At 39.5% G+C, this 27,370-nt stretch overlaps 6 protein-coding genes across 8 annotated transcripts in view; 4 read left to right on the forward strand and 2 right to left on the reverse strand.

The window, feature by feature from the left end:
• Window positions 1–288: 288 nt before the first annotated feature.
• On the forward strand, window positions 289–2,155 carry LOC105383722 (probable alpha-aspartyl dipeptidase). The gene is made up of 3 exons (XM_038120835.2): window positions 289–683; window positions 814–1,377; window positions 1,983–2,155. The coding sequence occupies exons 1-3, from the start codon at window positions 583–585 to the stop codon at window positions 2,038–2,040; spliced, it is 723 nt and encodes a 240-aa protein (XP_037976763.2). The 5' UTR covers window positions 289–582; the 3' UTR covers window positions 2,041–2,155.
• Window positions 2,156–2,908: 753 nt separating this feature from the next.
• Window positions 2,909–4,778, forward strand: LOC119694455 (probable alpha-aspartyl dipeptidase). Of its 2 annotated transcripts, none has more exons than XM_038120837.2 (4): window positions 2,909–3,061; window positions 3,261–3,368; window positions 3,466–4,029; window positions 4,414–4,778. In XM_038120837.2, the coding sequence occupies exons 1-4, from the start codon at window positions 3,057–3,059 to the stop codon at window positions 4,472–4,474; spliced, it is 738 nt and encodes a 245-aa protein (XP_037976765.2). In that variant the 5' UTR covers window positions 2,909–3,056; the 3' UTR covers window positions 4,475–4,778. The 2 variants fall into 2 exon arrangements, with proteins under 2 accessions (XP_037976765.2, XP_037976766.2); XM_038120838.2 differs by lacking the exon at window positions 2,909–3,061 and adding an exon at window positions 3,145–3,170.
• Window positions 4,779–4,975: 197 nt separating this feature from the next.
• Window positions 4,976–14,269, reverse strand: LOC105395678 (zinc finger CCCH domain-containing protein 13). Of its 2 annotated transcripts, none has more exons than XM_038120834.2 (9): window positions 13,604–14,269; window positions 12,256–13,463; window positions 11,960–12,123; window positions 11,210–11,291; window positions 7,135–7,343; window positions 6,857–6,952; window positions 6,612–6,729; window positions 6,132–6,379; window positions 4,976–5,888 (listed from the first exon to the last, which is right to left on the reverse strand). In XM_038120834.2, exons 1-9 carry the CDS (start codon window positions 14,155–14,157, stop codon window positions 5,685–5,687), a joined length of 2,883 nt encoding a protein of 960 aa, XP_037976762.2. In that variant the 5' UTR covers window positions 14,158–14,269; the 3' UTR covers window positions 4,976–5,684. The 2 variants fall into 2 exon arrangements, with proteins under 2 accessions (XP_037976762.2, XP_037976761.2); XM_038120833.2 differs by having other exon boundaries at window positions 11,204–11,291.
• Window positions 14,270–14,907: 638 nt separating this feature from the next.
• On the forward strand, window positions 14,908–18,043 carry LOC105395673 (pre-mRNA-splicing factor syf1 homolog). The gene is made up of 2 exons (XM_011567631.3): window positions 14,908–15,147; window positions 15,475–18,043. Exons 1-2 carry the CDS (start codon window positions 15,109–15,111, stop codon window positions 17,971–17,973), a joined length of 2,538 nt encoding a protein of 845 aa, XP_011565933.3. The 5' UTR covers window positions 14,908–15,108; the 3' UTR covers window positions 17,974–18,043.
• On the reverse strand, window positions 18,029–20,539 carry LOC105395674 (F-box only protein 42). Its single transcript, XM_011567632.3, has 3 exons — window positions 20,243–20,539; window positions 18,946–20,150; window positions 18,029–18,858 (listed from the first exon to the last, which is right to left on the reverse strand). The coding sequence occupies exons 1-3, from the start codon at window positions 20,400–20,402 to the stop codon at window positions 18,394–18,396; spliced, it is 1,830 nt and encodes a 609-aa protein (XP_011565934.3). The 5' UTR covers window positions 20,403–20,539; the 3' UTR covers window positions 18,029–18,393.
• A 1,656-nt stretch (window positions 20,540–22,195) lies between these two features.
• The window catches only part of LOC105395676 (mitoguardin), a 57,009-nt gene continuing 51,834 nt past the window's right edge, over window positions 22,196–27,370 (forward strand). The window contains exons 1-3 of the mRNA XM_011567635.3: window positions 22,196–22,546; window positions 22,631–22,787; window positions 23,179–23,319. Coding sequence (XP_011565937.3) covers window positions 22,448–22,546; window positions 22,631–22,787; window positions 23,179–23,319 — 397 coding nt within the window. The 5' untranslated portion in view covers window positions 22,196–22,447. The remainder of the gene's footprint in view (window positions 22,547–22,630; window positions 22,788–23,178; window positions 23,320–27,370) is intronic.

A 27,370-nucleotide genomic window follows, 5' to 3' on the forward strand; every position in this document is an offset into this window, starting at 1 on the left:
TCAAAGCAAGACAGCAATAGATTTAATGTCGACATTAGCTTAAAGTTCCTTCGTGCAACTCATCGTTAGTCCATATATTGGTGGGAAATACTTACCTGAAACATTGACTAATAAATTAATCTAAGTATATAACTAAAAATAGTCTATATAAAATATTATGAAGCTCTAAATAAGATATTATAGTTCTTGTAAAATAGTAGATAAGTAAATACCAAAGTACCTAGAGATTATTAATGGCTGTCAAGGTAAACTTCAAATTGGAAAATAATACTTAAATAACATAAGTAGTCACAATAATATTTACCCAGACAACCTTAAAATTTTAAGTTTTGATATCTCTATGAGAATCAATGCATTCGATGAGAAACACAATTTGGCAATAGGATTCAGGCTTAAATTTTTAGATCTTGTTGAGGTAATCTCAGAAAAAAGTAACACTACGTTGGTAGATTTATTGAACATCTCCCAATCCAACACCTCTCTTATCATAGTCATGACGAGTTCAAAACAACAAATAATCGTCACTGCTGAACCAACTCTCATTTGGACTTACTTACCTGTTTCACAGTATCACCTATCACTATGAAGTGGTGTCGTCAAGCTCTGTTGCTCTCATCTTCTACTTTATATGGATATCCCATGCTGGAGTTTGCTAAACACGAAATCTGTTCTGCCTTAACAAAGTAAGTAGATTAAAGTACTTCTACGAGATACAAATGTTTTTCAAGGTCGAAAAATAGACACCGAGTTACGTGTGTATTATGTACCTATACTAAGGGCGTCTTCTATCAAAACCATATTTTTTTATTTCAGGCATGGACTAAAGAAATTCATTTTTGTTCCATACGCTCGAAAAAATTACAATTGGTACACTAGCCAAATAAAAGCTATCATCGAACCTTGGGGATTTCATATGAAAGGTCTCCATACTTACCCAGACCCAGTTAAAGCTATCAATGCAAGTAAAGCTATCTTCGTTGGAGGTGGTAATTCATTCCTTCTTCTCAAAACCCTTTATGAACTGAACTTGGTTGCTACGATAAAAAAGAGGGTCCTTCAAGATGGTATGCTATACATCGGCAGTAGTGCTGGAACCAATGTGGCCACAATAGGTATCCACACGACCAATGATATGCCAATTGTCTATCCTCCATCTTTGAACGGCATTGGCATAGTGCAATTTAATATAAACCCTCACTACATTGACCCTGTAGAAAGTGTACAACAGCAAGGAGACATTAGAGACATCAATATTAGGGGGTATTTAAAAATGGAGCACAGTAGAAGAGTAATTGGCATGAGAGAAGGGGCTAACTTGGAGGTGGATGGGGAAAAAATACTGATTACAGGGGTCAACGGAGCTGTGTTGTTTGAGAAGTAAGTACTTTACTTTCATACTTACTCAATGTATTTTTCATTTAGATACCCTACCAAAGTAGTTACTTAGTTCGTTACATTTACCTACACATATTTAAAAACGCACTCACGCCTTGTACTAATGTACTCCTTTGCGGGGTAGGCAGAGGTGCATTGCTGCACCCACTTTTCGCCAGAGTGTTATGTTAGTCCCTATGTAATAGGGGGCGGGGCGGGCCTATTGCCATTACCTGAGAACAAATATCTGTGTCTAAACAAATATCTGCCCCAGCCGGGAATCGAACCCGGGACCATCGGCTCAGTAGTCAGGGTCACTAACCACTACGCCATTCGGTCGTCTACACATATTTCTGTCCTGTTTTATAATAATACTTAAGTACCTATGTGTGTTGTTAAGTTTCTACTACTTCCTATACATACATACTACCTACCTAGTTAAAAGTCACCTGACTAACAAAGTTTACGTACTTAGTTATATGCATAACTATTAGCATAAACTAATACACTAATCTATTGGTGAGTAAATTTACAAAAGTCGTAGAACAAGAGATGTTCAGAATGATCTCCTGACCGCCAATACCTATAAGTATATTTTGTTGTTCCAGAAACGGAGATAAGATTGAATATCCAGTGGGCAGTGACGTTTCTTTTATGGAAAATTAATGTTAAGTACCAAGTACTTAATGACCATTTAATGACTAGTTATAATTATAACGTAAGTTAGGCAGCGAATACCTATGACATCCGTATTTATTAAGCTGTAAACTTGACATTCTAAGGGCGGATTCGACCAACGTCGAGTAACTTTTTACTCACGAGTAAAGTACCAGTTACTCGCGAGTAAGCAGATTTTGCATTCTACCAAACCTGAAACCAAGATAACTAGCTTATCCCAAGAATAAAATGTTATACCGCCAAAATTGACCGTGTAACGAGCTTATCCGAGAGTAATTTTGTAATGGCGGCAGCACATCAGCTGATTAGAAAACCGTCATAATGACATATAAACACATCTGTCAAAACATAAACAAAAGTACGTTAAAAGGCAAAGTCTCAGAATAACAACAGCGAATAAAATATTAAAACATAAACAATTTCATACTTTTATAATCCATTCAAACTAAGTTGGCATGTCATTTCTATTGCATGCTTTGAAACGCAGCTATTTTTATTTTAGTTGCATTACAGTTTCGTTCCTCGTTCATTCAATTTAATCATGGTATAACTTGGTAGAATGCAAATGTACTTATCCTAGATATTTACTCGCGTATAATTTTAATTCCGGTATAGTTATTCTCGTGTAACGTGATGTTTGGACGAATTCACCCTAAATAAAAAATACTGCTAAAACAAATCTAGAGTTTCCATTTCCGTTCTGTATACCAACTCTTTTTATCCCAGGATCATTTTTGTTACCTATGTGATTTTATATTTTATAACTTTCGTCAGACACACGGAACTGGCATAACCGACAAGGCACTTCAAAATGATTGTGTTGACGTTTGAAAAATTTTAATTGACATTGCAACGTTGTTGTTGTTGTTGTCAACAAAGTACAAAGCAAAAGTTGAAAACTAAAAATTGTTTTGATGAGTTTGCGTCTTTGCGATTTTGTACATACATAGTGAAAATAAATAAATCAATTTTCAAAGTTATAATTACCGTTTTCTGTCGAAATAATGAGGTAGGTAAGCAGAAGAAAACCTGCGTTGGTGTACAGTGGCCTTGGTGCATATTACCTGCATGTTGCTATGAGACTGATAAAGCTTATCTTACTGATTTATTTGTTAAATGTGAGTCACTTTTAAATTCCTCGATTATATTGTAAATTTGTAACTGAACACTGATACCGATCCTATATTTTATTAGTACGTATTTCACAGTGCCGCAATGAAGTGTTGTCGTCAAGCCCTTTTGCTGTCATCTTCAAATTGTGATGGATATTCCATGCTAGAGTTTGCCAAAAATGAAATCTGCTCTGCCTTATCAAAGTAAGTTTATTGTCATACAAAATAATGTACTTTCAAAGTGAGCAGGACTTTGCTTGGTAGATTCGTATCTACAAATTTATTTCAAATTTAATTGCAGGAACACAGCAAAGGAGCTAATTTTTGTGCCGTACGCCCAGAAAGATTACAATGCATATACTAGCAAAATAAAAGCTGTTATAGAACCTTGGGGATTTGAAGTCAAAGGTCTCCATACATTCCCAGATCCCGTTAAAGCTATCAATGGCAGTAAAGCTATATTTGTTGGAGGTGGAAACACATTCCTCCTTCTCAAAACACTTTATGAACAGAACTTGGTTGACCTCATAAACAAGAGGGTTCTAGAAGAAGGAATGCTGTACATAGGCAGTAGTGCTGGAACCAATGTGGCCACAATAAGTATCCACACAACCAATGACATGCCAATAGTTTATCCGCCATCTTTTAATGCTATTGGCATAGTGAAATTTAACATAAACCCTCACTACATAGATACTGTGGAAAATATAAAACACAAAGGAGAAACTAGGGACCAGAGACTTCAGGAGTTTTTAGAGATGGAGCACAGTGGCCGAGTGATTGGCTTGAGAGAAGGAGCCATCTTGAAGGTGGACGGAGAAAAGTTATTGGTAACAGGAGTTAATGGTGCTGTTCTGTTTGAGAAGTAAGTAGTTTCTGTTAATTATTGAATAAAAATATTGTGAGGATGGTGAGTGATACACCTGCTGAACAGATGTATGGTAGCCAGCTCTGTTGTTAAGTTGTAAAAAATAAGGCAAAACTTTTTAAATATTTAATTATATTTCGACCTTAACTCCATGACATAAAGTTCGCAATATGGTGGCCTGCCTGTTGAATATTTGTGTTGAATATTGACTATAGTCATAAAGATACAGTCACAGTATTATTTAATTTCATTAGTTAGTTTTCAAGGCTTTGTTTATCTGGCAATCAAACATCATAGGGCTCATGCTATATTTTACTACAAAGTATAATTTAGATTTTTATGAGTATAGTAACAGTTTTATAAATTAGTTTTTTCTTTCAGAAATGGAGAAAAGATCGAATATCCAGTGGGCAGTGATGTTTCTTTCCTGGAAAATCATTGATAGGTAGTATTGGATGAAATATTAAAAGTATGGAAAAGTCGAAACACACAAATAATATTAGTCACAGTTTATTACTATAAGATCACAGTAATCAATTTTCTTTTGATATTTTTCTAATTGTGCCCTATAATAATATTATGAAATCAGTGAAATGGTCCTATCTAGTATAGAAAAATTATTGAAAGAACTTATCACTGTGGTAGTTAGTACTGTGCCAGATCATTATGTGTGTGAATAAATCTACAGGTTGATTTTTTGATGCTGTATTTTATAATCATTTAAAAATAAATATTATCTTTTATAACTTTAGATTTATTTAAAACAATTTAAAATTTCTTAGCTTTCTTTAGTTGTATTTTTTTTTTGTTTTTACTGCATTACAGATTTCTACGAACCTTACTAATTTTGTACATGCTGCCATTATCAGGATAAACTTATGCAATGGCAAACTGAACCTCGTAGAAATAGCTAGTCTGGTTTAGAATAAATAAATGCAATTTATATATTTTAAACATATTTATTTCAATGATCGAAGATTAACATAATCGTTATGCATAGCCACTGAATTAAGTGCATTAATTATACAACTCTATCCCACACATAGGCAGTGCTTCAATGAAAGGATATAAGTAACCTAACTTTTGCAACACACATTAAACATAATAATTATTTTGAAACAATCTTATTGATATTCATTGACAAGTTCATGTATGGATCACAATCCGGATAAACAAACCACAAATCGTCACTATCACAAGTATTCCTGACTCACCTTTAGACATTTCAATTAATCCGTTATTGCACGAAAGTTTGGCCGCAAAATATCATGACAGTCATGACCAGGGTTTTAATATTATCTGTTTGATCACTTGAGAATTGATACTTTCATGATTAACATGTCCTCCTTGTAAAATTATTTACTGCCATGGATCACGCGGGATCATATTTATTAGTTATCTTTTCAATGTACTTCGTTCATGGTCTTTGAAACCAAATCATCATAATAATATTTAAAGGCATCGAACCATTCCTTGAATTATTAGGCATTGCAGCGTTTTCAAAACGTTAAATCATGATGTCTTCAGTCATGTTTCATCATCGCCAGTAATTAGTCCAAGAATTGCCATCGATCATGTAGACATCGCATGAGCCGTAAACACGTTTAGTGTCGGCGCCGCGGCGGGGGGCGCCTGGCCGGGCGCTAGGTTCGTCAGCCCTGCAGCAGTAGGGCGCGCGCGGCGTGGAACAGCTGCGGCAGCGGCGCGGGGCGGGCGGGCGGCGCGCGCTCCACGGCCGGCAGGCGACACAGGTGCCGCCGCAGCGCCAGGTCGCGCCGCGCGCTCAGCGCCCGCGTGATCTCGCACCCGGACCCGAACAGCACCGCCCGCTGACGCTTCCGCTTCTCCGTTGCCACCTGGATATGCAATAAAGTCTTATGTTGAAATGGTAAGTAGGGATTTATAAAACTATTCCTAGAGAATTAAACATTACGCAAAGCAAAAGATTGAGGAAACCTATGGTAACATCTAGATAATTATGCTCATACGAACAATAGGCTATAATTATGTCTAAGGTGGTCTGTCCAGCTGGAGAAAGAAAGCCCATAGTCCCATCGTATGTTAGCATGTTCGTAGTATACTACCAAAAACACACTAACCTGAATAGCAGCAACAGGATGCAACCCATCCACATCGATCTTCGCCTCATCCTCACTCGGCTCCGCCTTATCCAGTATAGCCTTGACCGTGTCCTCGCCAGCCATGTGCACGGAGACGCCGAGGCGTGCTAACACCCGCTCGGGGCGCCAGCGGTCGCGCGCGCCGCCGCTGGGAGCGGGCTGCTCGCGGCGCCGCACGTCCGCTACTAGGCTCGCCCAGTCCACGCCGAGGGCGTCGCCTAGCCCCGCTGTGGGGAAGCAAGGGGGTAGACATTAGGGATTTGGTTGTTGTGTAAATTAGTTATGTAATGTAAATATCGGAACTTAGACAAGATTTAAAAATATATGTGCGAGGTTTTATCATTTTAGATTTGATTGGATCACGACGTTGGTACTATCTCCGGAGTATAGGTATACGCGTTCTAAGCTTCTAGAGTTATGTGTCAAACCTAATTAAATCTTGAAATAGTAGGTACAAACCTCTAGTCCTCTCCTCCTCAAGTTCCCCATCAGAAATCTCTTCAAAGTCCATGTTTGCTGCATCTTCCTCATCCTTGGATTCATTGGTATCTTTTTCTTCCGTAGCAGCACCTGTGTCCTGAAAAATAACAAAGTACGTTGGGTTAAAAATAGACATAATATTATGGCACACTCTGAGTAAATAAAGCATTAGGTATAGAAAAAGGTATAGGTAATTTGCACGTTATTCGTGTAATTTAACTAACCTGTGTGGGTTGATTTTCTGCAGCTTCCACATTTGGTGCGCTTTCTTCAGCAGTTGTAGCCAGTTTCCTGTCATCGTCGGCGTGGTGCTCGGCCATCTAACAGAGAACAAATAGGAAAGATTGAATATCAAGAAATCTTTTACCGTGAACCAAGTCTCTCTTGTTCGGTATTGTAAGCCTAGTCGATGCGGTGGTAGTGGTGGTACGATTTTATCAATTAATTTCATCCCAAAGTACACATTAATTTAAGTAACATTTATTTTATTAACTGTACTCACATCCTCCCTATTAAGTATATCATCGGGGTCGTCGCTGATTTCACTCAGATCGTCCGGGACGGGGTCGTCGGGCTCGGGCTCCTTGCCGGGCGCGGCGGGGGCGGGCGCGGGGGGCGGGGTCTCCTTGGCCGCGGGCTCTGCTTCGGCGCGCGCCGGACGACGCTTGTTGTCTGTACGACTGTCCATGCGCACGCCTCGGTTATACTCATCTGTGTGGAAATAAAGGGAATGTTTAGTTTGAATACAATCAATTATGGTCTTGCGTTTTAATTTCAAGAATGTGTTATTTAATTGTCGCTTGTGCTGCTATTGTTATTGCGTCCTTTTTTCCGTGAAGCGAAAAGTAGGTACACCATATTAAAATGCTGACGGTTTCAAAATATCATAACAAGATGCTAAATTAGGAGTTCAGAGTATCTTAAGTGGACAAAGTCCAACAAGACTAACTATGATACTGCTGATTGTAAAAACTGTAATGAAACACGCGTGTGTGCTGTGGATCGTTTATTAAGCGACTAATGGCTTGACCAATGTTTCTCACATACCCTACGTATAGTACATATATTACACCTCCACCCTTAATCTAGAACAAGGAGATCTAAAGATAATAGCTTATATCCTAACTTTTATTACCATTCCTTACATAACATCCGCAAGACAATCATAACGAGATAACTGTAACTACTTATACCGACGACTCTGATACATGTACTTATACATTTCTTTCAAGTAGGTACCTTCGCGGTATCGAATACAAACTTCTAGGTTACGTAGGTACAAATGGTTTTTAAGGTAAGTAGGTACCTACCTATCAGTTTCACTGATGTATTTATACTAAGTAAAGGCTAAACTAACAACAAGCAACATGTTACATGATATAGATGTTATATTGATGATTATGATATATAGAAAAGGTAAAGGTCCCTTGTAACTTAAGTAAGTACCTAAGTGCTAAGAATTTATTAAAAGAACTTATTTTAACAGGAATACTGACTTATCCAATAATACAATTTAATTAACATGAAACAGTTCGTCTATTCCCCATCTAGTAGGTGGTCTACGGTCTCGTACTGGGCGGGGGTGCTGCACCGGCTGCGGCGGCGGTGCGGGCGGGGTGGCGCCCCGCTCCCCGCCCGTCCCCCCCGACGACGCCATCGCTCCCGCCACCGAGCCTCGGCCCTGATCAGCTGATGGTTCACACGGATATAAGAAAGGATTAATTGCCCTGCCTGGTGACATTTCCTCGTATGCGGTTTCCGGTTCAATATTAAATTGCTTTTTTATTTGGTCAATGTGCCTATGTAATTGGTTTCCATCTGCTAATTCTACGACATAATCAGTATCCCCTGGCTTTTCGATAATCTTTCCTTTGACCCACTTATCGCCCGCGCGGTAGTTGCGGCACCAGACCCGGTCGCCGAGTGCCAGCGCGCGCTCGCGGCCGCCCGCCGCCCCCACCTGGCGGCGCTGCGCGGCCCGCACATGATCCTCTCGCTCCGGCTTGAGCTTATCGAGGCGCGTGCGCAACGACCTACCCTGCAATATTTGTGCTGGCGACTCCCCTGTTGTGCAATGTTCTGTATTGCGATACATTAATAAAAATCGATTTAAAGTGGTTTCTATATCTAGTCCTTGAATAATTGCCTTTTTAATTACCCTTTTACACGTACGCACTGCATTTTCCGCCGCTCCGTTAGAGGCCGGATGGTATGGAGCTGAGAATGTCGATTCTATTCCGTTATCTGTTAAAATTTTTATAAATTCTGTGCTGGAGAAGGGCGGTCCGTTATCGCTTACCAATTGTTTAGGCAAACCAAATCTACTAAATATCTCCCTGAGTTTACTGATAACATTTTTAGCGGAAGTCGAACCCATCTTCACTATCTCGATCCATTTCGAGCAAGCGTCTACTAAAACCAAATACATACTACCGGCCAAAGGACCCAAAAAATCAACATGTACCCTGGTCCATGGGCGATCTGGCCACGGCCACGCGCGCGGCGCGTGCGCGGGCGGCGCGTCGGACACGGCGGCGCACACGCCACAGCTGCGCTCCACGGCTTCGTCCACGCCCGGCCACCACACGTAACTTCGCGCTATTGACTTGGTCTTCACTACCCCCATGTGTGTGTCGTGTAACTCCCGCAGTACTCTGGCTCTGCACTCCTCTGGGATCACCACCCTATGGCCCCACATGACACATCCTAATTCAGTGTACAGCTCTTTTCTCCTATTCCAATATGGTCTTAACTCGCGAACCTCCACTTCATCCGGCCAGCCATCTCGAATATAGCTCAATACGCGGCTCAATAATGGGTCTTTTTGAGTTGTCCGTTTTAAATTATTATTATCTAAAAGAAGAGCTTCCGCGGCAAAATGTAAGTAAGTTTGTTCCGGCATGTCATTGTTTTCATTTTTATCGCTGTCCGCCTTATGCTCCGCAATTAACCTAGACAAACAATCGGCCGTATTTTGATCCGTACTGACGTATTGAATATCAAAATCGTAAGCCGACAATGTTATAGCCCACCGTTGTAATCTACTGGCTGTCATATTAGGTATACCTGTGCCCGGCCCGAAAATACTGATAAGCGGTTTATGGTCCGTTTTTAAGAGAAATTTTCGACCATAAAGATATTGATGGAATTTATTTACCGCAAACACGATGGCTAAAGCCTCCTTATGGATTTGGCTATAATTACGTTCCGCGTCGGTGAGTGCCCGCGATGCGTAGGCGACGGGGCGCTCCCGTCCCGCCTTGTCTACCTGATTCAGAATCGCGCCTATCCCGTAGGCACTTGCATCGCAACTGAGGGTCACTGGCCGAGATAAGTCGTAATGACATAACACCTGCGCGTTACATAACAACTGCTTTACTGCGTCAAATGCCGCCATTTGTTCGGAGCCCCAGACCCAAACTCGGTCCTTTTTTAATAGCTCGTATAAGGGCGCGAGTGTGTGACTTAATTTATCTATAAATTTCCCATAAAAGTTAACCATGCCTAAAAATGACCTAAGTTGTGAAGTGTCCTTTGGTGGTATCATTTTAAACATGTAGTGCTTAAACAGTGTGAGTTGACTTTATCTTTTTATGATGGTTCTAAAATAAAACCAGTTGGTTATTTAGAGGTGGATGTTAGCTACAACGGTCTAACTAAAAAGCTAGACCTGTATGTGATAGAAGGAGGTACAACTGCCCTACTGGGCCGTCAATGGCTGTCCGAATTGAACATAACGATACCAAAAATTCAGGTTAACAATGTAAGCATTCAGGACAAAAATCAATATGTGAATGAATTGTATTCCAGATATGGTGAGGTATGGAACGGCGAGCTGGGCCACGCGCCCGGCCGAGCACGCCTCGACCGCGTGCGCGTCCCGCTCCGACGCCTCTATTGTTGTCGCTATTTGCACCGCTTTTGCGAAATCAATTTTGGTCTCCGCGAACAATCTCTGGCGGGTACCGTCGCTCCTCAATCCGCAAACGAACTGATCCCGCATGCAATCGTCCAGGTGGCTACCGAACTCGCAAAATCTCGCCGCTTTTTTAAGTTCCGCGACAAACACTGCCACCGTTTGATCGTCCCGCTGCCGACACTGGCGAAACCGAAATCTTTCTGCTAGCTCTGACGGTTTCGGCTGTAAATGATCCCCCACTAGTTTGACCAGCTGTGAATACGTTTTGTCTTTAGGCTTATCCGGACTGCAAAGATTCACCATGAGTTCATAAGTAGCCTCCCCGACGCACGATATCAACGTAGGCACTTTGAATGTTTCTTTTATGTCATTCACGAGGAATAACATGTCCAGCCTTTCACAATAACACTCCCAGTTTCCGTTATTTATGTCGAATTCACTAATTTTACCGGCCATCTTTAATTTACCAGCCTCGTTCGCCACTGTAATGAAACACGCGTGTGTGCTGTGGATCGTTTATTAAGCGACTAATGGCTTGACCAATGTTTCTCACATACCCTACGTATAGTACATATATTACAAAAACAAGCATAGGAAGTAGTCCCAAAGATAAAACAATAAGGCAAATAAAAATAAAAAGGTGTGTACAAACTTTTACCGTGCGGACGTCCACGATGCGGCCCCGGCCCTCGGTGATGCCAGCCTTCCATCTCCGGCTCCTTGTCACCCCACTCCCCCCTCTGGAAACAACAAACACAGGTATAAAGGGGAGGATTTCACTCATAACTCCCAACCACTACAAACTGATTCTTGTCCAGGGCCAGCCACGGACTACTCGGCTACAGAACTCTAATGTTACTCGAAAATGTTTAGTATTGGCAAAGGTGACACGAAATCTACAACTTACTTTTGTTGTACCTATTCCTACTCCTAAATACTGACTAAACTAGCGATGCCCGATATGGCGCTTCGTATTCTTATATTATTTGTAACATGATACACCAGCATGTATCTATCTTGTATAATATGTATCGGGCATCACCAGAAAACTAATATGAATTACATAATAAACCAAATTGAAACATTCACATACCAAAGTGAGGATATGGACAGCCAAGGAAAATATGAGATAGAATGTAACAAGGTTCTTGGCCATATTTTGTTTTATATTTTACTGTTTCATAGGGATAGAAGTATTTGTAGTACAGACTCACCTAAGAAAAAAAACTTTGTAATTATGAAAAAAGTTAAAAGTACCTAAGTAATAAAAAAGTATTTTCATTTTCAAAAGAATACAGAATTAATGTTAAATATGCCTTAAAACAGAGTATAGTGCTCTCCCGCATTGTGAGGTCTCTTGATAGACTGTACTGTTATCTTAGTTTACTATTTGGCTATTCTGGCTTACCTGGGGGTCATGCATGGGCCAGTGTCGGTCTCGGCCCCAATCTCCGCCGGCGCGATAGTCCTCATTGTCCCACTCCTTGTGTGGATGCATGTAGCTGCGCTCCCGCTCCATGGACCCTGAGCGACCCTCCCAGGAATGATCGCGCCGACGACGCTCGTCATAACCTATGAGTACAGAATATATTTAAGATACCATTCCACATAATATGTTTAGCACTCTCAATGTGTCAAACAGTGAGTAATAAAACCATTGTAAATGGTTTTCAGGTAAGACCATACAATTTTACTTGAACTTACCATACATACGATCTTCCTCCTCAGGGTAACCTCTTGGAGGACCAGCCATCTCATAGCCAGGCTCGTAATGTCTGTCACGGCCTTGCATACCATAAACTGGAGACCGGTCTTCCCCTCCTGGGCCATCGTCATACCTATCATCTCCCCTTTCATAGTGCTCTCCACCACGACCATGACTGTACTGCCTGTCCATACCCATCTCATAATCAGCTGGATCTCTATCCATGCTATCAATTCTGTCTCTCTTACTTGACCTGTCCCTTTCTCTATCTTGTTTACGTCCACCTCTTTCTGAGTGGCTATCCTGGCGGTCTTTAGAGTTGGTGGAATTTTTGTCTGTATCCAGGTTCCTATTAGAAATAGCTGCAAGTGCAGCTAATCTTTCTTCAGGTCTGGGTAGAAGTCTTTCCATAGGTTTATTTGGCTTCTCTAAACCTTTGTCAGCTCCACCTCTTCCAAGACCTCTCTCTCTGCCTCGTCTCTTACTATCCTCACGCTTAGTATCTTTTGTTCTATCTCGTCCTCTATCTGCTACCCTATCTTTCCTATCATGCCTTGCATCTTTTTCGTCATGTTTATCTTTCCTTCTTTCTAGAGATCTTTCTTTATTGTGAGCTCTATCACGACTTACTGATTTCTTTTTTTCATCTTTCCGAACCTGCTTCTTAGGCGATATTGGCCTACTACTTCTGGGTTCTATACTGCCTTTACTTCTAGCATCTTTTGCATTTGACCCATGGGGACGTGGTGATCTAGACCTGGCCTTTCTGGGAGATCGGCTTCTGACTCTGATGCGTTCTTTCTCTTTCTCTCGCTCTTTTTCTCTTTCTTTATCTCTGTCTCTTTCTTTAATGCGATCTTTACTGGAATGTGGGGAAACACTTTTTTTATCTCTCCTAACAGGAGATTTACCATGCTTAGATGCATTTTTAATAATACTTTTAGAGGTTATTGGAGGTGTACCACCAGATTTCTTGCCAGGTGAGAGTGACTTTTTACCCAAAGCACTTTTGGCCAATGCTTTCTTTTTAGGGTCACTCTTTTTTAAAGATTTATCATCTTTTTTAACATTACCCTTTTTAACTTCACTTTTGTCTCTTTTCAGGGAGTCACTTTTGACAAACTTTTTTTTAGAAGGCACATCACCTTCAGAAGATGAGCTGGAATTTCTCTTCAACTTTCCTTTTTTGCCTTTTCTTCTAGCTTCCCTGGAATAGAAAGTTAAGTTATACAGAATGTCAAATAGAAAGTTAAGTTATACAGAATGTCAAATAGAAAGTTAAGTTATACGGAATGTCAAATAGAAAGTTAAGTTCAAAATACAAAAAAAATATAGATTACTTCATACCTCCCAGAAGACGAGGACGACGAACTGCCGTCGGAAGATGAGGAAGTGACACTCGAGGAGCTGGAGCTCCTGGAGGAGGATGAGCTGGACACAGTTTTCTTTTTGTCTTTCCTCATATCTTTGCTTGAATCCATCTTCAGTTGAATCTCTAATTCACGCTGAAGCTGCTGTCTGCGTTTTTCAAGAACATCTGTGTCGGCGTACTCCAGGTCATTTTGGTCCCAATTATCTATTTCTCCATCTGGACTACGACCCGACCTCACTACGACGGTCGAATGCAGTCTATTTTTGCCATCATCTTTTACCTTTTTCTGCTCATTGTCTTTATTTGCAGCTCTCTGTTTCGAAGGACTTATGAGGATGTGTGTGGCAGCAAATTTACAACTTTTTCCGAAAGCACAAGTACCGTGCTGCGCCCACTGACGACAATGTTCAGTTGTTTTTTTACCACTAGATTTCTTGGTGCCGAGACGCTCAAACACACTTGGTCTATTTGATAAGTCTTTTGACTTGGGTAACTCGACAGTAATTTTTCTTTTTCCTTGTTTTGACATTATAAAGGAAAAACATTGGTCTCACATTAATAAATCACAAATATCGTTCACAATTTTGCACCGGCACAACAACGACGACGGCCATCTTTTCTTTTGATCACAGACTATCTTTTGAATCATAGGCAATATAGAGTGAAGACGCCGACACACTAGCGGACGCGGCTTATTCGAACGTCTTGAGCTGCGTACAGACCGGCCCAACTAACGCCCAACGATGGATATTTATCATACATAGTACAGGGCAGATTGCAGCAACGAAAGTCAACGAAACCCGTTAGTTGGTGTTCGTTTGGGCGGTCTGTACGCAGCTTTAGTCGTTCAGCTTTCAGCCCCCGTATTATGTAACTCCGAGTGGGGTTGGTTGGTATAAAATGGCTGACAACTTAGAGCATTATTAATTAATAACTTTTTACTGACTTATCTGATTTCACAAACGTTTATGTTGAATGTAAGGCTATATTGTTAGGCTTCTTGCATATTTCTTTCACTAAGATTTTTGGTGTTTTCGGTTAATAAGTCTCTAAGTTGATACCAATTATCACCGGTTGCTAACTCTCAAAAAGTTACAAAATACGGGGGCAGACGTCTGAGAACGATCTGGCACGAACTGTCCCCAAATACCGTGCAAACTATCAGTCGCGGCTGACAGCCGCGTCCGTAAGCCGCGTCCGCTAATGTGACGGCGCCTTAATGATAGTCTGTCTTTTCATGTGTTATGTGTCATCAGTCATCATTTACATCATTATTTTATTTTAATCTGTGTGTTTAACGCCAACCGCTGACGCTGAATGATAAAATTTTGTTTTCATTTAGCTTTTTAGCGGTTAAATTAACAAATTTACGGGAAACAAAAAGATTTCATTTTACATTATCAAGTATAAATTAGTAAATTCACATAATAAGTACAAACAATCTAATTACTGAAACTATCATACTAAAACATAACCTACAATGCCTTTTCTTGATGGGAAGGAAATCGAGCTGGTGTTTGTAAGTAAATGCCATAATATATAATATTATACTCATAACTCTACTCACTTACATCGTGTTCACTGTAACGTACATGATAATATGATCTGGTAACATAAAATATAGGCCACTCTGAAGTCCTCTTCGCTACACTCCAGTTCTGCTACTCCATCGTCCATGTTGTACTCTCCACCGCCAGTTAACAAACTGCCAAGCACAGCTGGGACAGCACAACTTGATATTCTCTTAAGTTATTTATGATCATCATCACCACACAGCTAGGCTTTCATTAAATATATCAAAAGTATCATAAATGATGAATAAACATATACATTATTACTTTTACAGAGTGAAGAGGACTTACCTTATGAGGAGGAAATTCTTCGAAATCCGTTTTCTGTGAAGCACTGGCTTCGGTATATTGAGCATAAGAAAGGATCGTCAAAAAATGAGATAAATCTTATATATGAAAGAGCTATTAAAGAACTACCAGGTTCCTTTAAGCTGTGGTATAATTATCTTAAGATAAGAAGATCACAAATAAAAGGCAAATGTGTTACAGATCCATGCTATGACCATGTTAATAATGTCTTTGAAAGATCTTTGGTGTTTATGCATAAAATGCCCAGAATATGGATGGACTACTGCACTTTTCTGACTGACCAGTGTAAAATTACAATTACTAGAAAAGCATTTGATAGTGCTCTTCGTGCCCTACCCATCACCCAACATCATAGAATATGGCCACTTTACTTGAAGTTCTTGAAAAAACATGACATACCTGAAACAGCTGTTAGAGTTTTCCGAAGATACTTAAAACTGTGCCCAGAAGATACAGAAGAGTACATAGACTACTTGACATCAATTGATAAGTTAGATGAAGCTGCAGTAAAACTAGCTCAAATTGTTAATAATGAAAATTTTCAATCTAAACATGGCAAATCCAACCACCAACTGTGGAATGAACTGTGTGAGCTAATATCAAAGAATCCTGATAAGATTCATACCCTCAATGTTGATGCTATTATTAGAGGAGGACTAAGACGATACACTGATCAATTGGGACACTTGTGGAACTCACTGGCTGATTATTATGTACGAAGTGGACTCTTTGATAGAGCAAGAGACATTTATGAAGAAGCTATTCAGACTGTTACCACAGTCCGGGACTTTACACAAGTGTTTGATGCTTATGCACAATTTGAAGAGCTAAGTTTGAGTAAAAAAATGGAGGAAGTTGCTAAAAAACCAAGCCCAACTGAAGATGATGATATTGACTTAGAACTACGGCTAGCAAGGTTTGAATACCTTATGGAAAGAAGACTACTACTTCTAAACTCTGTTCTTTTACGTCAAAATCCCCACAATGTAGCAGAATGGCACAAAAGAGTTAAGCTTTATGAAGGCAAGGCTCATGAGATCATAGACACATATACAGAAGCTGTCCAAACAGTAGATCCTAAACTTGCTGTTGGAAAACTGTACTCCCTGTGGGTAGCCTTTGCTAAATTTTATGAAGAAAATGACCAGATTGAAGATGCCAGGTTAATATTTGAAAAGGCTACACAGGTCCCGTATGCCAAAGTTGATGATTTGGCATCAGTATGGTGTGAGTGGGCTGAAATGGAAATTAGGCATGAAAACTATGAAGAGGCACTGAAGTTAATGCAAAAAGCCACAGTATTGCCCAGCAGAAAAGTGGCTTACCATGATGATACAGAGACTGTTCAAATGAGACTTTACAAATCATTGAAGGTATGGTCCATGTATGCAGATCTGGAAGAAAGTTTTGGAACATATAAATCTTGCAAAGCTGTGTATGACCACATAATAGACTTGAAAATCGCCACACCACAGATAATTATCAACTATGGTCTCTTTTTAGAGGAACATAATTACTTTGAAGAAGCTTTCAGAGCATATGAGAAAGGGATAGCTCTTTTTAAGTGGCCCAATGTTTACGACATATGGAATACTTACCTTACGAAATTCTTAAACAGATATAATGGAACTAAACTAGAAAGAGCCAGAGATTTATTTGAGCAGTGCCTAGAAAACTGCCCTCCTGAGTTTGCGAAATCGGTATTTTTACTGTATGCTAAACTAGAAGAGGAACATGGTTTGGCCAGGCATGCCATGGCTGTGTATGAGCGTGCAACTACTTCTGTTCTCCCAGAAGAAATGTTTGATATGTTCAACATTTACATAAAGAAGGCCGCGGAAATATATGGGGTCCCGAAGACACGTCAAATATACGAAAAAGCGATAGAATCTTTATCAGAGGAGAAAGCACGTGAGATGTGCTTACGATTCTCAGAAATGGAAACGCGGCTTGGGGAGGTGGATCGCGCTCGTGCTATTTACGCCCACTGCAGTCAAATGTGTGACCCGAGGATCACTGCAGAGTTCTGGAACACTTGGAAAGAATTTGAAGTTAAACATGGAAATGAAGATACAATGCGCGAAATGTTGAGAATCAAGAGAAGTGTCCAAGCCACATACAACACTCAAGTGAACATGATGTCTGCTCAGATGCTGAGCTCTGCAGCCCAAGCTGCTGGTACTGTTTCAGATCTTGCCCCAGGAATGAAGGATGGCATGAGAATGTTGGAGGCCAAAGCAGCAGAAATGGCTGTACTTAACAAAGGTAACATCCTCTTTGTACGAGGAGAAACTCAAGGGCTTAAAGAAGCAGACAAGGTGGTTAATCCAGATGAGATTGACATTGATGAAGATGACGATGAAGGCTCTGCAAATAGTGAAGAAGATGAGCCAGTACAGAAAAAAACTATACCAGCAGCCGTTTTTGGTGGCTTAGCTCCCAGTACCAGCCAAGATAGTGATTAGACTTAGACTATAAGGAAACTTATTGGTACTGAAAATTTGTAAGTAAACTAATAAATTAATTTAAGGAGAACTGTATTCACATTTTATACACCTAATTAGTCGAACATTTACATAAACTTTTTAGAAGTATAGAGGTGATTGAGTTAAATCACAGATCATATTTTAATAATTAATTATGATTACAATTTACAATAGGCTGGCACTTAAGCCCATTATGTAGCATTATAACGATGAATACCTACAAATTATATTTATTGGTACTTTACATATAACACACCATATTAATCATACGTTTTACTTTACAGAAAATCTTATAACATATGCACATTAAATCAGAATCAGATTTTATTCATTAAAATAATGAAAACAAGTAATAATTAACATTCAGTTATATTAATTCTAAAGATAACACATATAGCCTCAGATTGTATTTCTTGGAGTTGTAATGAAATGCAATGAATTAGAATAGAGATCTTGATGTGACCCATAGTTATTTAATATATTAATATCATTATGAACACCTCCAAACATGATAAGTTCACCATTTCCTTTCACCAATGAGTACATTACAAGTTCTTCAGGTGCCCCTCTCATTTCACCAAGTCGAGGGCACAACCATGACACGTAATTTAAAGATTGTCCATCTATTACTGAAGCTATGTCTAGTACATGCATTGTCAATGTGTTACGTTTGAGTTTCTTAACAGCTGGCTGTTGAGGAGCCTCTACCGGTGCCGGCTCAGGTTCCTGTTGGTTATCTAAAGCAATTTGTCTTTGATTGATGAGATCATTTTCTGGTGCACCATTAGGCGGATCACAGGCAAAAGCTGCCATTCTGTACTTATTAGCTTCCTGTAGCTGTCGGACTATCTTCATCCCATTGTTCTAGAAATATAATAAAAATAAATTAGATTGCAGTTAAGTAAAGAAATAATTGAAAGAACATGATAAAAATAAGTAATAGTTAAGTACCTTGGCCACATGTTGTTTATGTCTTCTTATAGCTAGCTCTCTGCTGCCCAACTCTAGTAAACCTTGCTTTGTTTCTGGTGCTTTACTTGAGTTGGCTTCTGGACTTGTGTTTTCATTAGAAGGTTTACTACTATTCAGTAATGGACCTCCTTCTTTGTGACTTGGACCTGCCACTGGTTCATTAGATGGGCTTGGGTCATCCGGTCTACCAGCTGGTTGCCTTGGCAAGATACCTCTTTTGCCATTAACATTTTGATCTCTATCAAGTGGTCTTCTCAAGCTTTGTTCAACTCTGGCAGCTACTGGAGCCCCCTGTGGTCTGCCCACAAGCCGCACAGCTGATGTAACTAATGGTTTTGCGCAGTTCCAACCACTTCTACTCCTACTTAAGCTCACAACCTTGTCTCCTACACGACATGCTGGATTACACCATATATTTGAAGCAGCCCATTCTTTATTCCTGACTGCTAGTTCTTTCCATGTCCAAGTTGGGCCTTTCATTGTTAGTATCCAACAATCACTGTACACAAATCTGTTATGTAGAGTCTGAGCTCCTCCTAACAGCATTAACCTGTCAGCATCGAGAGAAACCAGGGACTGAGCATAGCGGGGGGAAGGTCTGGGTTTAGTGGTGGCTTGTTTCTTCCAATTAAGACTGTCCAGATCTAAAACCCATACATCATTGGAGCACTGAATCTGCTGAGCTGTAGATTTGACCAAACCTCCAAATACAATCATCTCATTTCCCCTCACACAGGCGGAGTGGCCGGCCATGGCTTGTGGGCTGTTGGTTGCACAAACCAATATCCATCTGTTTGTTGTTACATTATAAAAATGTATATCATTAAACATTGTAACTGTTTGATAATACTGTGATGGAGATGGATATGTCCAGCCACCAAATAGAATTAAATTGTCTTTATAACCAACCATGGAAGTGTATGCCTTTGGGACTGGGTAAGTTCCTGTAGCCAAAGGTCGCACCCATTGACGCTTGGAAAGGTCAAAACGCCAGAGATCATTAAATGCAGTAGCATTAGTAGTGCATCCACCAAACACATACATAGAGTTGTCTAAGACACAAGCAGCATGTGAAAATCTTTTTGTAATCGCTGGTGCCATATCCACTGGGGTTATATTTGTCCATATAACTTTAAACTCTCCAATTGCTTTTATAAGTGTGATTGTCGTCTTCCGCATAACATCTGTAATACAGAAAAATATCAATTAAGTAAAGCAAACTGCAATGCAATTTAAAGTAATGTTGATGCAATATCCTTAGACTATAGATATTTACTTTGTGAACAATTGTACCACCGTTTACACACAAACATGCAATTCTGTAGGTCGTCGTAGGGAGGTAGAAATCCCAATATAAATTCCAGCACTTCATCTGGTACATCGTCAATGGTAATTCCCAACGTTTGTGATTGCAGTGTTTGGTCTATTATCTCCATATTCACAACAATATATTTAAATTTATTGAGTGAATAAAAGCAAGTTGTTTTTTCAGAATTGAAACTGGAGAAAAAAAGAAAATATTTATTTATTTCTATTGAATTGAAGCAAACTTCAAGCTTTTTTGCAATTTTTAGCTGTCATGTGTCAAAATCGGATTGACAATTCAATTTGTCAAGCAGCAACAGAGTCACGGTCACATCATCCCTCAGAATAAACCTTCTATAACCAAGGCATGAACCATCGAATAAACAACGACAGCAAAGCCTTCGACGAGATGAGATCATGCCACCGATTACCACGGGTTCCTAAGAATAGAATAGAATAAATCTTTATTCAAGAAAAACAACTTATGATAAGTACATCTTCTTCTCTTCTTGTAGTGCCTCTCCACTACTGGAGGTTGGCGGTCAGCTCTGCATACTCCTCTCTATTCTTCGCCAAGCGCATCAGCTGTACGCTGGCCACTCCCGTCCATTCTCTTAGTATTAGATAAGTAATTACATACATAATCAAAGGTACATACATCCCACAAAACCAAATGTTGATATGGATTTACTGTGGGTGTGTGACGAGACATTCTCTATCAGCCTGACTCTGGCGCATGGTTCAGGAAGGCTCAGAACTATGATATCTTGATAACCGGAACTCGCATCACTTCAAAGATGGTGGTGGACGGGATTTGCTTGTACAAATTAAATTTATTATTATTCTGATATTTTATTAACAGACTGTGTTTCATATTCTTTTCTATGGACACTCTTGAAATGTATGGAAATGTGTTGTCTGTAAATGTGTTCTGTGGTCTGTGTCTGTCTTGAACAGCGTTGCCAGAATGTTACAAAAGTAACATTTTACGTTACTTTTGACCCTCTTGTGTTACCTCCATGTTACACGACTCAATATGTTATATTTGTGTTACTTTCTAGATTTTTTATTTATTTTTATTTATTTATTTTATTTATTTTATTCAGGAAACAAACAGTCACTTACTAATAATTTAACAAACTTTTTTGTAAATAGACCTGGAGTTCCATAAAAAGATACACTAATATTACATTAATTCACACTACATACCTACGTTTACACTTAAAGAATAATAATAAAAGTTTAAGTTTCTAGGAAATAAAAAAAATTAATGAAACGATTATTTATTTATTTTATTTATTTATACAAAACATTGTGTAACATAGTTAGGTTAGTTCCAAGAATTATACATTTTTTTTGTTTGTTACGTTGGCTTGTAAGTACTTGATTTTGTGAATTGACTAACGGTGTGAAAATCTTTCAACTTCGTCGTGCCGCATATTCACTCACTCGCGTGAGTCGAGTGTATTTCGCAATCTTCCATCCCGGTTTCTCGGCGTGCGAACAAGTGAGTCGAGTGAGGTTCACTCTAAGTTCTGTCTGACTAGCAGCGAATCGATCAGTCGATACTTTTTTCAAAGTAACTACCTAATACTATGTGTCGTTGTTTTTTTTTTTGTAATTTGCGTTGTGAGTTGTTAAGTAAATGTTGCATTCATTATTTTAATCCAATAAATGAGTACGTTTTTATGGAATCAGTCATTTAATAACGAGTCGTGTTTGCAACTGAAATAAGTTTTGACTGACAATGACTGTATGTTTTTTGATTTTTTTAATTTTATCGAATAGGACAGGAAAATTATTTTACTTTTTGTATAATAAACTGTCATAATAAGTATTTTGCCGGTTTCCATATTTAAAAAGGTCATGTTACTTTTCTCGGGAAAATGTTACTTTTTGATCTGATTCGTGTTATATTTGACTATCTGCCACTGGCAACACTGGTCTTGAAGACTTGACTTTGGAAACCGGGAATATTTAATTTAAACTTTTTAATGGGCAATTAAATAAATATAATTATATTTAAGTTAAGCCTGAAAATTGAATGAGAATGGTGTATTTTATCTGCTCGAATTAGCTACTATTTCGTGTTCAGTGCTACTAAACAGAGGAGAAGTTTTGACAGCTAACCTAAGACACTCCAATAAATTGTAGATTTTGTTGTAAATAAATAACAATGCACCTTTTAATACAAGCCAGCCCTTTTCTGGACAAATTAAAGCATTTCCGTCATTCTGTGTCGTTTAATGAAATCCAGCTGACAACGTCTCAAAAGGTAATTTTTCAATTCTAATATATTTCTGAAATTTGTTCAAAACAATATAATTATTTTAAACATGCAGATTATAATCATTTATAGGTGGTACTATGGAGCATTGGAGTGGTGGGTACAAGTGCAGCCGTGGTCGGCATACTTTCAAGATACTTAGCTCGGAAAAGGGCAAAGCCTATTCTAAATCCAAGAATCCAAAGAGCTATCAATAAGAGAATATCCAGAATGCGAAGTCCTAATGGGGGTAAACTTTTTTTTATAAATAATAATATTAAGTATACATTACTAGCTGTTGCCTACAGTCTTCCTCTCCAAATTTTAATGTTTATAATGTTAGTAAAATTGGTCTACAGTCATAAAGTTAAAAGCAAGGCTATGTCATCAAAATATAAGCTATAGCTACCAGCCCCTCTTCCCCTCTCCCTCCCAATTATGTTCTAGTGTTGCAATATGTTTGTGATAATGTTAAATAAATAAATGTATTTACAAATGTACAGTTTATATGTAGAAACATCATAATCAGCTCGTAAGGTACTGTTATTATAATGTAAGAAAGTAAGAAGTAAATTCATAGCTTTATGATAAGTAAACATAAATTATGTAACATGTTTTTAAAAAAATATAAAATATTATAGGCATGGGGTCAGTGGCAAGCAGTGGAGGCAGAGGGAGTCCGTTGGGCTTCAGTGAGCGGTTGTCTATGGCATCGGGTTCTATTGGCTCTGGTGGAGGTGACGGAGCCCCGCCACTCTCACCCCAGCAGCTTGGTGTCATGGGTGAGTAACTGTTGATTATTTCATTGTAACAGACTTTACAAATACAGGCTTCATGATTCTAATACTTTATTTTATTCAGGGATTTTAATATATTAAACTGAGAAGACAGAGCCATCTATAGGCGAGTAGTGCCTCATTCATAAGAAGTTTTGTTCCTATTTACCTACCCTTTCTCTACGAATACGGTGAAGTCTTTTATTTTGTCTTCGCAAGGTTTTAGCTTATGTTGGTTTGAGCTACATCGCGGACTTAGGTTAGCCACTGAAAAAAAAATATGTATAAGGTGGGTTAAATAAATAATTTGTAAATGTTTGCCTAAGCAGGGTCACGTCAAAATTTTTGCAGCGCCATCTATTGCCGAGTAGCTGAACTGCGTAGTTCACGTGTATACCAAATAGTAGTATGCATATTAGTTCAATTCTTGAAACATAGATGGCGCTTTTTGTAGTTCTATGATAAGTTCAGGACAAAGTTATATTATCACATAGCTGTTCCCGCGCGCTTCGCTTCGCCTTAAAAAGTTTTCCCGTGGGAATTCTGGGATAAAAAGTATCCTATGTTCTTTCCCAGGGTCTAGACCGTATGTATACAAAATTTCATTCAAATCCGTTCAGTAGTTTTGGCGTGAAAGAGTAACAGACAGACAGACAGACACAGTTACTTCGCATTTATAATATTAGTTAGGATAGTAAATAATCAAGTTACTATCTTTTCTATTGCAAAGCCAAGGTGGAGGCTATGTTGGATTTAGATTCTTAATTATTTATTTCGTAGGGCTCAGCTTCGCACGCAATTCTGCTACGCAGCACGCTGGAATGACACCATAGATCCTTAGATACAGGGGCGTATTTAAAGATTGCGCGCCCTGGGCTCCTGTAGTTTTCCGCCCCATCAAGGAATGAAAGAAAACAAAAAAAACAGTCAGTGTAGAGTACGACCCACATATATATTATGTATAAGAACATTGTGGTGATAGATTTGCATATAGGTATAATGATATCTTCCGAACAAAAAAAACGGAGTGACCCTGGATAGATCCCTCACGTACAAAATCCACTGCCAAAACACCAAGAAGAAAGTCAGCTCCCGAAACAACCTTCGGCGACGGCTTACGTCTACCAGCTGCGGCGCCTATCCGCAAGTTCTACGAACAAGTAGCTTAGCACTCTGCTTCTCAGCTGCTGAATTTGCCTGCCCCATGTGGGCAAGATTCCCATTCCTCAGAGCCTGAAGACAAAAGTGATGAGGTATGGTGCAGAGACGTGGACACTGACGGTAGGACTGGTCCACCGATTTAAAGTCGCTCAGCGTGCTATGGACAGAGCTATGTTTGGGGTTTCTCTGATGGATCGTATCAGAAATGAGGTTATCCGCCGTCAGAGGACTAAGGTTACCGACATAGCTGTCAAAATATGCAAGCTGAAGTGGCATTGGGCTGGTCATATCTGCCGAAGAACCGATAACCGTTGGGGTAGACGAGTCGAGTGGAGACCACTAACAGGCAAACGCAGTGTAGGACGACCTCCTGCCCGCTGGACTGACGACCTTAGGCGGGTAGAGCCGGTAGTGGTTGGATGAGGAAGGCCGATGACCTAGTGTTATGGCACTCCTTGGGAGAGGTCTATGTCCGACAGTGGATGATTATTGACTGATGATGATGATGATATGGGCAAGATCAGTGCATGCATTGCATAGAAGTAGATTTTGCTCTTAACGACACAGTTCGTATAGTAACGGGATGCCTCAAACCGACACAGCAAAGCGTTTTTAAATAGGGAGGTGTCCGTAACGGATGAAAACCCACAAAACGCAAGGCTAAGGCTCTGGGAGGATAAACAGCCCCAGGATCCTCTCCTACCTCTTGAGGAAAAACTTGCTCCCGGTAACAGTCTTCCCCGGCACATTTAGAAGACCCTAAATCGGTTGCGAGCAGAGGTAGGCTGCTGCAAGTACAATCTTTGCAAGTGGGGCTACACCGTTGGTACCAACCTATACGACTGTGGTACCAACCTATGCGACTGTGGTACCACCCCCTGACTATTGTACTCTCCTGTCCCCTGTGCCCTTCCACCTGCACACGGGAAGACTTACTTCAGGCCAACCAGAATGCTATCAAAGTTGCTTCTTTTTGGTCTGGACAAATTTAATATTTCGCATGTTCACTGACACGAAAGAAGAAGAAGTGTAGAGTACCTACCGACCTACATATGTATAAGAACATTGTGGAGAATGGAGATAGATTTGCATAGATCGATATAATATCTTCCGAACAAAAAAATAGATTTTTCTGGATAGACGAGTACATTTTAGAACGTTTAGAAATAAACTTGTGCAGGTCGACTGAGTGAGGCAAAAAAAAACTCTTTAGATTTCCTTCAAAAAATACCGAGGCGGAAAAAAATTAGACTATTCCACCGGTTCAGAAAAGAACAACGGCCGTATTTCTTACTTTAAATCATATTTCTTAAGACATGAAATCAACATGTGGAAAGATGGCTCAGGGCCGTTCAAGGCTTACGACCTAAAATATTTTTACTTTTTTAATTCTCCAACCTAAAGCACAAGGGCGGCCTGCCGGCCGCCCCTAGGCCGCCCTTCGCCGCCTGCCGCCCCGGGCTGTAGCCCTTTTAGCCCTAGGGTAAATACGCCCCTGCTTAGATACTTTTAGCTATGGACAGCCGGTAGGGGTTGGTTGAGAAAAGAGATGCTCTTCGTATTGTGGTTGTTGCCTTTTGAGAGGGGCAGCAATGGGATGGGATGATGAGGATTTTATACTTACCTCTTGGTAACCCACCTACCTCGTGGGCTCGGCGCGCGGTGCGTGTAGTGACTGGGGTTTAGTCGATGAGAGAACGAAATCGAGATTTACTACGCGTAGCGCGTAGCATATCAATGGCATGGTACACTAGGGTTGGAAAAGTGGAGTAAGGAGGTTAGGGATAAGTCAGTCCGATTAGTTTTCAGCAGTCTCTGAAGTCAGTATGCTAGACGTATACAAAGGTGTAGTTGTTGATTACACTCGGGGAGGTTTTTTTCATGTGAATTGAGGGAATTGGGATGGAAATTACCTATGTACCTACCTACCATACCATCAATGTAGTAGTAGCCTGCTTGTATAGTACATAATAATATGTAGGTTTCTACATATACCTTCATAATAATATACATGTATTATGATTGCTAAGGCGAATTTTTGCTAGTGTTATTCCGGATCGGATAGAAAGTACAGTTCCCCAAAATTGATAATGCACATAGAAATCGTCGTCATTGTTCGGCAACGGTCGTATTCCCGAGCGTTAGAAAACTATTATGTATTTAGAGTGGTTAAGTGCATTTTCTTCATGAAATTTTAGTAGAATTATGTAATTGGTGCTAAAAGAGATAATTGATTTATCAGTAACGAAATTTGATTCGATAATTCATAATATTCCATAATATTAAAATTTACTTCGAAAATGTTACAGTAGGTACTTTTCAAGTGTCTTACTGAAGCTGATGTAAAGATGGATGAAAGAAGGTTTGAATAACACAAGGTTTATATTATAAGGAGAAATGGATTTCAAACACAGGTTTATATAAAAAAATTGAAATCTCAGTTCAAAAGTATTTACAGCACTGATTATTTCACATTAATAAAAATGTTTACATTAAATCTCAGTTCAAAAGTATTTACAGCGCTGATCATTCACAATAATATTACAATTACAAACTTGGTCTTTTGGGTGTGGCTTTATTGGCAAAGTGAAGTCTATCAATGTGACGCATATTTTATTCTTAAATGTGCCTCATAATATGGCATCGTCAAAAATAATTAAAGTTGAAATTAAATTCACATTTGAAAAAAATAACAAGAACGATGTGTAATTGCAGCTCTTTATAATTCCACAAAAGTAATATTGATCTTGACCTTGAGACCCTTGACTGATCGGTGACAGCAACCGACCGCCCAAATTGTTTTCGATTATGTGTCACATGATATTGACTACTATTTCTTTCGAACAAGGATCAAAATGCAAGTGCTCTGTTTAAGGCACTGATTCGGGTGTTTCCG

The sequence above is a fragment of the Plutella xylostella genome, chromosome 4 (assembly GCF_932276165.1).
Source record: "Plutella xylostella chromosome 4, ilPluXylo3.1, whole genome shotgun sequence".
Lineage (NCBI taxonomy): Eukaryota > Metazoa > Arthropoda > Insecta > Lepidoptera > Plutellidae > Plutella > Plutella xylostella.

Bases quoted from the DNA above. Each gene is read 5' to 3' on its own strand.
- LOC105395673 (XM_011567631.3), top strand. From the start codon at position 15,109: ATGCCTTTTCTTGATGGGAAGGAAATCGAGCTGGTGTTT. The intron at 15,148-15,474 runs GTAAGTAAATGC...TTACTTTTACAG, and splicing joins AGGAAATCGAGCTGGTGTTT to AGTGAAGAGGACTTACCTTA.
- LOC105383722 (XM_038120835.2), top strand. From the start codon at position 583: ATGAAGTGGTGTCGTCAAGCTCTGTTGCTCTCATCTTCTACTTTATAT. The intron at 684-813 runs GTAAGTAGATTA...TTTTTATTTCAG, and splicing joins ATCTGTTCTGCCTTAACAAA to GCATGGACTAAAGAAATTCA. The intron at 1,378-1,982 runs GTAAGTACTTTA...TTGTTGTTCCAG, and splicing joins GGAGCTGTGTTGTTTGAGAA to AAACGGAGATAAGATTGAAT.
- LOC105395674 (XM_011567632.3), bottom strand. From the start codon at position 20,402: ATGGAGATAATAGACCAAACACTGCAATCACAAACGTTGGGAATTACC. The intron at 20,151-20,242 runs GTAAATATCTAT...TCTGTATTACAG, and splicing joins GTGGTACAATTGTTCACAAA to ATGTTATGCGGAAGACGACA. The intron at 18,859-18,945 runs GTACTTAACTAT...TTATATTTCTAG, and splicing joins ATAAACAACATGTGGCCAAG to AACAATGGGATGAAGATAGT.
- LOC119694455 (XM_038120837.2), top strand. The intron at 3,369-3,465 runs GTAAGTTTATTG...ATTTAATTGCAG, and splicing joins ATCTGCTCTGCCTTATCAAA to GAACACAGCAAAGGAGCTAA. The intron at 4,030-4,413 runs GTAAGTAGTTTC...TTTTTCTTTCAG, and splicing joins GGTGCTGTTCTGTTTGAGAA to AAATGGAGAAAAGATCGAAT.
- LOC105395678 (XM_038120833.2), bottom strand. From the start codon at position 14,157: ATGTCAAAACAAGGAAAAAGAAAAATTACTGTCGAGTTACCCAAGTCA. The intron at 6,380-6,611 runs GTTTGTACCTAC...GCTTCCCCACAG, and splicing joins TGAGGAGGAGAGGACTAGAG to CGGGGCTAGGCGACGCCCTC. The intron at 5,889-6,131 runs GTTAGTGTGTTT...TTGCATATCCAG, and splicing joins ATCCTGTTGCTGCTATTCAG to GTGGCAACGGAGAAGCGGAA.